Genomic DNA, 13,018 nt, shown 5'->3' with positions numbered 1-13,018 from the left:
CACTTATGGAGCATGTTGGGTTTTCTAGCAGTGGGAGATGCTGCAGTAAAGAAATGGTCTTCTAGCTGGCCAAATCTGCAAAACCTGCACTCATAAAATCAGGAAGTTACTTTAAAGATGACTTACAGATGCATGAAAAGGGAATGAACTCTCTGAAATGATGTGATTTTCTACACTAATTACTAATAAATTGTAGTCTGATTGTTATCAACAGATGGGGCAAGGCTTGAACAAATGTTCAGCATGCTAAATCTGTTTAAGCTATTTACTTATTATCTTCTATTGACTACTGGGCTACATAACTAATGTAAGTGCATTACGATAACATTGGACACTTCAAAAGTATATTTTGGAAGTGCTACATCTGTAGAATGTTAGAACTGTAGACAAACGCAATCTAAACTAATAATACTCAAGTACTTGCAGGGGGGAAAAAGTAAGTGAATCATTGAATGTAATAACCCATGGATCACGCTCTAGCAGCAGTCACCTCTACAAGAAATTTTGGGTCACTCCTCCCTGCAAATCTGCTTAAGTTTACCAATATTTCTGGAATGCCTTTCGCACACAACCCTCTTCAGGTCTTGTTACAGTATGTCAATAGGGTTAAAGTCAGAACTATGAGTTGGCCATTCCAAAACACTAATGTTCTTTTCAACCATTCTTCAGTTGATTTAGTTGTGTGCTTTGGATCATTGTCTTCTTGCATTATGCAACATACCTTCAGCTTGAGGTCATGGACTGCTGCCCTTACACCTTAGAACTTATTGTTCATTGCAGTAAAACAGCCCAAACCATGATGCTTCCTCCACTGGGTTTGGATGACGTTTTGGTGTTGGTGTGCAGTTTTCTTTTTCCTACAGACATAATGTTTAACTTTTGTCTCATCTATCTATAGAACATTTTCCCAGAAGCATTGTGGAATATTCAGGCAAAATTGAGACGGGACGCAAACGTTTTTTTGACCGCAGGGTATTCCTTCGTGGTGTTCTTTTAATGAACACCATTCTTCTTTAGTGTTTGCCCAATAACGGACACATAGAAAGAGTTTTTTTTGTAGTTTGTACAGCCTTCTGTAAATTTTTTGATGTTACTTTTTGGTCCTCTCACACTTTTCTCAGGTTTTCATAGAGTGAACAGGACATCATCTTCCAAGGAAAGTAGCAACCATCCTGAATTTTCTCAATTTGTAGATAATTTGTCTAAACATGAATTGATGTACACCGAGGTCTTTAGTAATGCATTTGTAGCACTTTCCAGCTTCATAACACATCTTCTAAAGTCTTTGGAAAGTTGTTGTTGAGACATGGTTCATACTAACCAACCTTTCTTGAGAAGAGTAGACTTGTCAGTAACCAGGCTTTGTGTGCCCTTACTTAACCGGCAAAGCACCTGTGAAATCTGCACTTCCAATCTCATCTTCTTATTTGAAACATCTTTTTGCCAAATCAACTTTAATACAGAGATTCACTTACTTTTTCTTCCTGCACTGCGGACGTTTACTCAGTGTGTTCAATAAAAGAGATGAACGGTACAATTATCAGTGTGCTATTACTTTGGCTAAATTGTTTTTGTCTATAATTGTTACTTAGTCAACAATCAGATCACATTTTAATAGTAATCAATGCAGAAATCCAAGTAATTCCAAGTGGTTTATTTACTGCTTTTGTAAACGGTATCAGCTCCCCTTCTATATTATTTTTAGGAAATGCTTATATTCTCCATAAAAACAATTCTAAGCATTTTTTAAAAACTATATTGTGCTTTTACTCATTTATTCCCCTTGGAAATGCATGAATAATTTGACAACTGAGTTTGACCATTTCCCTTGCAATAGTGTGTGTCCTGAGGTGTAATTGGTAGCTGGTTGGCCCTAATGCAACATCTCTAACAGCGCCCCCAGCTATAATGTTTCATGTAAGTACTGGTCTCCTCATATGGGGAAGAGTGGCCTTACGGTCCCTTTAAAGCACCAAGACCCTCTGTATCCAGTATAGCTATGCTCGTTGGTGTGCCACTACACAGTATGACGCTATTAGCAGTGTACAGCAGTGTCAGTGTGCTTGAACATTAACAAGGGAATGGTAGAATCCAGTTGGCAACTTACTTATAATATCGAAAAAATGGCACAAAGCAGGGTTCTCAGAAAAGATGCTTCAGAATTGTTATTTCATGGTCTCCTTTATGACATCAGTCATTCTCCATAAGTGGTGCTACGATATGTTTATATGAATAATCCATTGGGCTATTTATGTATGTACCCATGAAAACACCAATATTTGTACATGACTTTTTCGCAATCTACAAGCTGACAATTATTTCTGACTGGCAAAATGTTTGAAGATATCATCAGGAATCTTTGACTTCTTTTGCATACTATTACTAGCCAATGAATGCAATACTATAACAATATCTATACTACAGTCTGATGATGTTGCCTTATATATGAAAACATTACTTGAATTGTTCTTACCAGTTGTTGTCACTGTTGTCATTGTATTTACTATAGTGTTGATATCACTGGTAGTGATTGTTGCAACACGTTGGGAAAATGTTTGGTAACCATTCTCCAGCTGATATGCATCAGGAAAATAGAAAACAAAGTCGGGAGTAAGAGAGATATATTGAAGCTCTGTCCGATCAGCTGAGCCGGCACCAATGGCATATGGCACAACACCAGTGGCCTTGAGAGAAGTGGCAGGCCTTCGTACATCATCTCTAGACTTTCCAGTTGTCAGTAAGACCAAAAATTGGGGCACTCCTTCTTCTGCCCGACTTCCAGCCGATTGAGTAAAAGCATTTCTTGTTACATAATTTAGGGCTGCCCCTGTGTTCAATGCGGAGCCCCCAATAGGAGACATGCTTTGAATAGCTCTTACGACCTCTTCCTGGTCTGAGTAGGCATTGAGAAGGAAGACGGGCCTAGCAGAATTACTGTACTGGACAACTGCAATGCGTACTTTGTCTCGACCCACATTAAGGTATTCTACTACCCTCTGAACAAAGGTCCTAAGAGATGGGAAACTAGATATGGCAGCATCTGAACCATCAATCAAGAACACTACATCCTTCTTGATATCTTCTTCAACTATAAAATCAAATGGTAGAGAAAAAGAGAAATATTTAGTAGAGCTGTTATTTTCAGGTAAGGCAATACATATTTAGCTTGACATGAGGCAGTACCACAGGAAATGGATCTCCCCAACCAATTATATGCCTTGCTGTTATTAAGTTAGAAAATAAAACGGCAGTTTGGTACAGACTTCGGTCCCCCTTCTTCCTATATTCTCACTGCTGAACAGTAAGAGAAAGTAAGAGTAGCTTCAAAAAGGCTCTGTTTTGGGCCAAAACGTAGCCTACCTTTTTAGATCATGGGAAAATAAAGATTTGATTACTTTTATGATATCCCTGTATGCTGCCACTATTCTTTCATATTTGGATCTTTCACAGTAAGAGAAGGCAAGCAAAGGAAGAGTGGAGGAAAAGATGTCACAGGGGTACCATCATTTGATGCCCAATTGCATGGGGTGCCTACTAGAGATGAGTGAGTATACTCGCTAAGGCACATTACTCGAGCGAGTAGTGCCTTAGCCGAGTATCTCCCCGCTCGTCTCTAAAGATTCGGGGGCTGGCGGGGAGCGGCGGGGGAGAGCGGGGAGGAACAGAGGGGAGATCTCTCTCTCCCTCTCTCCCCCCCACTCCACGCCGCAACTCACCTGTCACCGGTGCCGGCCCCCGAATCTTTAGAGACGAGCGGGGAGATACTCGGCTAAGGCACTACTCGCTCGAGTAATGTGCCTTAGCGAGTATACTCACTCATCTCTAGTGCCTACGCATAGTGGGCTACCGGCATGACATTAAAAGGACAATAAGCCATTCCTCAAAAAATCTGACTATAGACGATGAATATCAATACTATATGTTAGATTACTAATTATTAAAGAAAATCTTTAAAATTGGTCTTAGCTAGTAGTTAGGAAGCTAGTAGACAGTGAAGGATTAAGATTGTAGGACAAAAAAAACTTTTGGGAATGTTTTTATCTATGTCCCTGTTTGTAAACTACGTTAGGTAAAGCCTCTGAGCACCTGAACGTGAGTATACAAGAGCTTTAATGTGACTCTCATAGGCTTGCATGGAGAAACTGACTTCTGGTAAAATTTCAAAAAACTATATAAGTCTTTTGACTTACATCAATAAGTATTTTTTTTATCTGCATGAAATGAGATGTGCTAACGTGTGTTTCTACATTTTTGAAATATTTTTGTCATTGAAATGCTGTAAGTAAAAACTAAACACTAAAGCTCTTTTTACCCCTGACAATGTTGCCTTATGAATGAGCCCCAATCAATGAGATCAGCAAATGTTTACCAGACCTTTACACATGCTGATCAGACTCGATGGAGGATGAACAATTGTTCATGTGATCACTCATGCTCCATGCACTTTCATTGCAGTCGGAAGAACATCTGTTGTTCACAGGTGGAGATGGCCAAGGAGAACAATATTATTTAAGGCTGCACACAAGATGTGATTGGTTGATGATATTTCTAACATGCAGTTAAACATCACAGTCAACAAAACCATAGCCAGTCCAGGTATTTGACTTGTTTTATCTCAAGCACACCTGATGCAACTAATGAAGCCCTTGATTAGTGGTATCAGATGTGCTTGATACAACACCAGATTTGCAATTGTTTGCTCTTATGAGAGATTCCATTCTGGTGGTTGAATAATTCTGAGACTGCAGTAGTCATTAAAAATGGAACTCATTATATTAGTTGTGCTGAGCTATTTAAATTGATCTTGTTGGATTGTGTTTTTTTTTTGCAAACAGATGAAAGTTTGTAGGTTTGGCAAATAAACCTAAACTTAAACTTTTGACTGCAACTGTATCTTTATAGATGGTGGATCTCTGCTTTGCTAATATAGATATCCACTATATTAAACAACTTGTTTATTTAATATGCAAATCTACTGAATAGTCTTGGAGAAGATTGATACAATTCTGTCTGCCTGCAGCTGCCAGTGGAAACTGATGAACTTATTGCATACTATTTCATTCAATGTATAAGCTATATGCAGAATTTCACCTCTACTTGTGACTGCAGGCAGCCAGAATTGTATAATTTAAATGGATTGTACAATTTTAAACTAATAGTCTATTCCTACAAAAGGCTATCAGTAGAAGATCAGCTGGAGTCCATTGCCAGGGATCCCCACTGATCATCTGTATGCTTGTGCAGTCAGAGTAAATTTCTACAGGAAGCAGACAACTGTATTCCCACTGCAGTGGCAAGGCTTGGTGCTGCAGGCCATTTACTTCAATGGCAACTTTTCCTGTAATACAAAGCCCGACCACTGCAGTGAGAACAGAGCTGTCTGCTTCCTGCAGAAATCAGCTAGGTGCATTAGCCCAGTGAACAGCTAATCAGCATAGTTCCCGAGCAACAGACTCCGGCTAATCTACTTCTGATGACCCTTTCTTAGGTTATGTCATTAATAGGTTATAAATGGACAACCCCTTTAACTCTCAAACTAATAAAACTATTTTGAGCTCTATATGAGAAAAAAACGATCACGTGAAATTAACTTTGATAGGCTTAGAATAAATACGAGCACAGTAGTGTTCAATGATTGTAACTCATATAGTGTATGAGATTGTCCACACTTTAAAGGTCCTAAAAAGGCCATGTTCGCTTTATAGTTATTGTGAAATGCCCTTTGTTCAGTATACTAAGGCAAAGGCATCATTTATGCTTACAATCTCTATAAATCGTTAATTGATATTTTGATACAAATGTGGAATGCTTAAAAAAAAGAAAATAAATCATCTAATTATAAATTCATTATTATCATCTCTGTGAGAAATTAGATGGCAAACGATCATCAGTGAAACAAACCATTATTATCTGAGTAAGTAGTGTTTCTAATAGGGTCTCTCTACAATAAGTAGTTTATCCTAAAACAATGACCCAATGAAGAACTTTCAAGTCGTTTGCTAAGAAATTTCTCAAGACACCGTAATCTAATAGATGAAACACAGAAGACCAAAGTATGTGAAATTACCTTCTGTAACTTCTCCTCTAACGTAGGTGGTAATAGGTGTTAGTAGCTGCTGGCTGAAGCCAGACAAGGAACTGAAATCATCCATCTCATAAACTAGGCTTGGATTAAAAGCAATCGTATCCAACTCTTCTTTATCAGCATCTCCAACCCCGACACAAAGGGTCAAAACCTTTGATCTGATGAGTTCAGTAGTAGCAGGCTGAATGTTGTCTGAGGACTTTCCTGCCACCAGAACCACGAGTAGTTGTGGTATGTTGTCCTCTAATCTGCTGCCCGCACTTCTGGTGAAATGGTTGCGGAGAACAAATTGAATTGCAGCGCCAATGTTCAGTTCTCTACCCCCCTTGTTTCTTAGCTGACCCAAACGCTCAATGAGCTCAGACTTTGAAGACATCGTGTTTAAATAGAACTCAGTTCTTGGGGTATCGCTAAACTGGGCCAGGCCAACTCGAGTGCCTTCATTGCTGATACCAAGGTTGCTAATTACATTTGTGAGAAAGTCTCTTACTAATGGAAATTCGGAGCTTGCAACGTTGTCAGAACCATCGAACAGGAAGACAATGTCTCTTTGGTTAAGTGCTGCGGTTGGTTGGAGGATACAGAAAACAATAAACATGACATCACAGCAGTATTAGCAAGGCAAGATTATGGAACGCATGTGTTTACATAATGTAGACACATAACTCTTAATAATGTTTACAGGCCAAGCAAAAGAAAGAAGAGATAGAGATAGAACCACTGAAGTTAGTTTCGGGAAACATATGCTTCCATCTACAACAGCTGCATCATAAATCATATACATACCAAGTCTACTAACCATGTGTTGTATATTACAATAACTACATTTAAGATGTAGAAGTGGTAGTATTGCTTTATGAGGAGCTACTTGGCACAAATGTTGACTTCTAGTAGTAATCAGTCACACCATCATAAGGAAACTTGAAGTGTCAAAAACTTTGAGTGTTCCATGATGGAGCGTATAATGGACGTAAAAAACAAATACCATAACATTGTACATTCTAAAGATCAGATGAAATAAAAGTAGCATCATATCTTTAAACATTTCAGTAGATGGAAGAGGTCAAGGAGAACGAGGACAATGAAGAAGCTATGGGAAGACAGAAAGAAGGCTGGAGAATAGAGATGAGCGAACGTACTCGCTAAGGCAAACTACTCGAGCAAGTAGTGCCTTATGCCAGTACCTGCCCGCTCGTCTCAAAAGATTCGGGTGCCGGCGGGGGGCGAGGAGCAGCGGGGGAGAGCGGGGAGGAATGGGGGGGGAGATCTCTCTCTCACTCTCTCCCCCCCCCCCGCTCCCCCTGCTCACTCCCGCAACTCACCACTCTTCCCCGCCGGCACACGAATCTTTAGAGACGAGCGGGCAGGTACTCCCATAAGGCCCTACTCGCTCGAGTAGTTTGCCTTAGTGAGTATGCTCACTCATCTCCAGTAGAGAACAAAAGAGAACTTGAAGAAAACAGTGAAGGAGTAATGACAGGTAAGAAGGTTTAATGCTGCATGTTTCAAGTTTGTTTTCTTGTCATCTTACAAGTCATTATTTCACTAAGACCGGCTTCACATGGGTGTAAGCACATTTACGCATGCATTTCGCTGCATATTTGAGCATTAGGTGCTGCACTATTGCACATGCCTATGCGTGTTTTACTGAATTTTGTGTGTGCATATATCGTGCGTATTTGAAAAAACCCAAAAGCATGCCCCCATTGATTTTAATGGTCAATTTAATCCCATTTAATGGTTGATTTAATCTCAGTGATGTAATTGATTTTAAGTTAAATTAGTTTAATATGTGCTGTGGTCATGCACAATATGAACAAGAATAGAACACGCTGCATATTGTTTTGTGCAAACAAAACACACTCATGTGATCAAAACAATTGAAATCAATGGGCTCTATTTACTGTGTATTGTGCACGCAAATTTTTGTGACTAAGCAATAAGTGACAATCTATCAGTGACCATATTTACTTTGCTGTCAAGTTGTTATAAAATTCTTTTCATTTCCAGCTATTTATGACCTCTCCTTAAGATAGGTCCTCAATAGCAGATTTGTAGGGGTCCACCACTTAGGGTCCCTGGTGATCAGGCTAGCGCCTGTATGTGCAGAGCTGTTTTATTACCATAAACACACAGCTCTATACATTGTGCAGTGGCCACACCTGGTACTGCATGCTGAGTCCCATTAACTTAATTGGGACTCAGAATGCAATACCATTGCTTCAGACATAAAAACAACTCCGTAAACAGAAACGCTGGATTCTGCTATTGATGACCCATCCACAGGATCAGTCATTAATAGTTAGAAGTTAGTAAACCCTTTTAAGTTATATCTGTGCCTATAAAAGCTGGGAGATGACTAATATGGACACCATCATTGGAACTGCAGAAATGCCCCCTCTTCTTTCCTAGAGGCTTGAATGCCACCTTTTTCTTATGAAGCAATTCTGGCTAAAAGAAAGCTGGGTGACATACCTTGTTGGTGCTTAAGTGACTTATTCCCATAAACAATGCCTCCTTAGTCGGTGCTGCTCTGATAGAAGACTATGGGAGGTGTGCAAATACGTACTGAATATATGGGCAAACGCGCAATACGCTGCATAATTCCGCAGGAAGAAGAACACATCTGGACCTCATTAGACAAAATAGCCTTTTAAACCACAGAAGGGGTGTGTCACGTGCGTGGGTGAACTGGTCCTGTGTGCGCAAAAAGTACAGTACTCTGCACCTATACGCTAGCAAATTAACCTCACCAACCTTGTTCCTAGCACAAATGTTCTGAGGTCAATGTACTTGTGCATAGACTCATGTGAAGCCTTCCTAACTTGAGCTAAAGTCAATGTTTTACCAATTTGATAGACGATAATACAGATACCTTATTTACTATATTTTTAATTAATGGGAACATGCTCTTTAAGAGTCCATGCACCCAGCACTTCTGCATGCACAGACCCTCTGCAATCTTTCTTGTTGTGGATGCTCATGTAATCCATGAGAACAAAACTCTTTTTGACCCCCTTTGAAGTTGGCCCATAGCAATTTATGAGTGCTGTATTGCAGATCCATGCAACACAGATCCGTAACACAACCATTTCCATGGACCCCAAGTAGGACTAGTTCCTAAAAATACTTACCGAAGAACATCACTGTGCTATATGATATCAGTATCAATGCACTGATTTAGCATTGTGATGAAGTTGTAATGCATTTGCAAAGAGGAAGTCCTTTGGTGGAAAAGTATAAAAACTTCTCCTAGGGGGCATTCTTTGCAAAGGTTTTTCTGATTCCACATGACGGAATCTGATTGTTTTTTGGTCAATACATGTACAATTCATATGGACCTTGTATGAATAAAACCTGCTAATAAAATAAATGACTAGCATTGTGCACTATCACAATGTATCCATTACAATGAACTCAAATATTCCCTGTCTGTAGACACATATGTTGCTAGAACAAAAAAAACACAATAGCAAAGACACATTGTTTTCTATTTGTAGTCTACTTAACCCTTTCCAATCCACTGTCTGACGTCTGAAGACATTGTGATTGAAGGCTGTACAGCTCTGATGTCGGAAGACATTCGGCAGGGTATTCTTACTGTATATTACTGACCGCTCTGTTGTCGGGGGCCTCTCCAGCATGTTCCATACTGCAGTACTGGCTCTAGCCAGCAGATGGTGCCATTGTATAATGGCAGAAAGAGAAATCCCCCTAGGAATCCCTGAATCCAAAATTGGATTGCAAAGTGTTAATCTAATTAAAGAAGAATGCATCAATAGCCAAACTTCATAATTAAGCATTCAGGAGCCTTAAAAAGGGATAAGGGTTGCAGGGCTGACTGCATAACTCTGTATCTACGGCCCTGCTGACTCTATCTGCTTTTTTCATACTCAACCTTCATTCACCTGGATAGGCTCTTCTTACTTCTAGCTTCCAACACTGCTAATTTATCAAGTGGTGCGTCCCCACTGCTCACAGTCAATGGGTGACTGTCAATCAAGTGTGACATCAACCAATGACAGTAAGTGGTGGGGAGCTCCCACTTGACAGCGCTAGACCTAAGAAGGCAAATGGAGTATTAAAAGGCACACATTTACTTTAAAGGGAAATCCAGTCAAAATGACCCTCTGCTATGTTATTTTGACTGGATTTCCCTGTTAAGCTGATACTGAACACAAAAGAACCATGACAGGTACTTTAAATGTAACATGAGAGGCCCACATGAATAAACACTTAATGCTTACGGTCCTATTAAAACTATTGGAAAACATGATATGGAGGGCAAGACAAGCACAATAGTGTTGAACATCCAGTAAAAAGTGCGAAAAGGAATACATTGAAATGAGTTAATTGGATCGTTACCTTCAGTTGGTCCTTCCGTAATAACAACTCCTGTGAGTGTTCTTAAAGGGGCAAGCACCTGGGGCAATAAGGATTGTAGAGGAACCTGCCTGAATTCTGCCGGCTTAAAAACCAAACTGGAGTCAAAAGCGATCTGTTGGAGCTCGTCGTCCTCTGCGTTCTTGGCACCTACTGTGAATGTCAGTATTCCTGCTCTTTTAAGGCTTTGTGATACCTGACTAATGTCATCTCTTGATTTTCCACCAGTTATCAGAACCAGTAGCTGTGGGATTCCTTCATCTGCACGGCTTCCTGCAGATGCAGTGAAGAAATTGGTCTGGACATAGCTTAAAGCAGCAGCGGTATTTAATGGGGTGGTATTCATAATCCTCATTTTTTTCAGATGTGCAATTATATCTTTCTTAGCACCATAAACATTCAGCTGGAATTCAGGCTTTACATCTCTGGCGTACTGGGCCACTCCCACTCTAATGAGATCCAGACCAATTTCCAGCCTATTAACTAGCTTTACAATGAATTCACGAATTGCAGAATAGCTGGGCCCTCCCATATCACTGGAACTATCAATCAGGAACACTATATCCCTCTTGTTGACTTCCGTAACTGGAAAAAAAACAAACAGAAGCAAATAAAACTTTCTGAAAGCAGATTTCAATACTTTTTTTTATGCAGAAGAATTAGTTGATTCAACATAAAATGAAATATCAGAAGCATTTCTTTAAAACTTTCCTACAGTTGGAATAACTCCTTCTGCAAGTAGGATTTTTTTGGTTATATAGTGGGAAGCCAAAGGAATTCCCCATAGAGATGAGCGAGCTTACTCGGTAAGGGATATACTCGAGAGAGCATTGCCTTTTTCGAGTACCTGCTGGCTCGTCCGTGAATATTCGGGGGGGGGAGGGGGCGCAGGGGGTGGGGGCGGCGTAGGGCAGTGAGGGGGAGCTGGGAGGAGAGTGGGAGAGATCCTTCTCTCTCTCCCTTCCGATCCCCTCTGCAACCCCCCACTTACCCCCACGCGCCCCCTCCCCCCCCCCCCCCCCCCCCGAATCTTCAGGGATGAGCCAGCAGGTACTCGAGAAAAAGGCGATGCTCTCTTGAGTATATCGCCTTACTGAGTATGCTCGCTCATCTCTAATTCCCCATGCCTAATAAGGCATTTTGATTCATCCAGAAGCTAACATACCATAATATAAGAACACACCTTCTTGTAAAAAGAGCTATACCCATAAGAATATATTGGGGAAGTGTTCATAGCAGAAGTAATCTAATTCTAAAAACCTAGGATGCCTTCATTCCTGTTGCATACGAATACTATACATATTGGCACACATTTATTAATAACGGAGTATTTTGCCCGAATGATATTGGAGAGGGTAGTTGGTGGACACTTCTTTATAAATTTGGAGTTGTTTGATTGAATTTGTTTCTTCGTGTCTGCTATGAGCCAATCTGCATTTGCGCCACTAGATTGTATCTTTTTAAAACCTTGCTTTTGGAAAGTGAGATTAAAAGTACATTTATAGCTTAACCACTCTCAGTTTTCGCAACTGTTTTCTGTTTTGGGGTTAGAAGACAGATGTTTCTGTAACTTTAGATGCAACTTTTTAACTTGTGCAATTTCAGCCAAAATCAGGCGTAAACTGAATAATAAATGTGGGCCATTGTGCTTCCATGTGTGCGAAGTTGTGGGGTTATTTAATGTTTTAGTATTGTTTGTACGGTCTGCCTACAAAAGTACATAGGAACAGTAAGCTGCATCACACATGTAGGAGCAACTTCATGCATCCTACCACCGTGTCAGGGTCTCAAATCTCTGCTATGAATGGTTCTGTTTCATTTATGCTACTGATCCAAGAGCGAATGTGAATGATCGAATTACGGGCTCAGTCAGACGGGCGTTTTTTCGCGCGATTTGCGCATGCGTCCGTCAATTTTATAAAACCATTGCTTTGCAATGGTATCGGACACATGAACGCTTTTTATGCGCTCGTTTGATAAATTATAGAACAGAAATCGCAGATCGCACCTATCTGCGATCTGCGATTCCTGTTCTCTTCTCTATATGCGCTCAATGGGGCTGGCGGCAGCAGCGCCGACCCCATTGAGAACATATAGTAGACAAATCATTCTCCTCTGCCACAGCTGTAACAGCTGTGGCAGAGGCCGGCGGCAGTTCTCCTGAGCTGCTCAGAGTAGTATTCAGCAGCCGGGATTTAAAATCCCCGCCTGCTGAATGAGCTGCCTCTGATTGGTCACAGCCTGACCAATCAGAGGCAGCTCTCACTCACGCCCATTCATGAATTCATGAATGGGTGAGTGAGTGCTGCCTCTGATTGGCTCAGCGCAGAGACCAATCAGGGGCAGCTCTCACTCACACCCATTCATGAATTAATGAATGGGTGTGAGTGAGAGCTGCCTCTGATTGGTCAGGCTGTGACCAATCAGAGGCAGCTCATTCTCTGAGCAGTTCAGGAGAACCGCCGTCGGCCGCAGCTGAACTCCGTCTGCCGGGACAAGGTGAGTATATATATTTTTTTTGTTTTTACACATTTCTGGATGAATTTCAGG

The 13,018-nt window shown here is 40.7% G+C and overlaps 1 protein-coding gene across 1 annotated transcript in view; it reads right to left on the bottom strand.

Moving 5' to 3' along the window:
* Window positions 1-13,018, bottom strand: part of COL6A3 (collagen type VI alpha 3 chain) — a 106,100-nt gene that overhangs the window by 55,963 nt on the left and 37,119 nt on the right. The window contains exons 4-6 of the mRNA XM_066575400.1: window positions 10,451-11,053; window positions 6,068-6,646; window positions 2,474-3,088 (exon numbers count right to left, since the gene is read on the bottom strand). Of these exons, the coding sequence (XP_066431497.1) occupies window positions 2,474-3,088; window positions 6,068-6,646; window positions 10,451-11,053 (1,797 nt within the window). The remainder of the gene's footprint in view (window positions 1-2,473; window positions 3,089-6,067; window positions 6,647-10,450; window positions 11,054-13,018) is intronic.

The sequence above is a fragment of the Eleutherodactylus coqui genome, chromosome 8, assembly GCF_035609145.1.
Source record: "Eleutherodactylus coqui strain aEleCoq1 chromosome 8, aEleCoq1.hap1, whole genome shotgun sequence".
Lineage (NCBI taxonomy): Eukaryota > Metazoa > Chordata > Amphibia > Anura > Eleutherodactylidae > Eleutherodactylus > Eleutherodactylus coqui.
The sequence above is the reverse complement of the archived record's forward strand: the minus strand, read 5'-3'. Positions and strand labels throughout refer to the sequence as shown.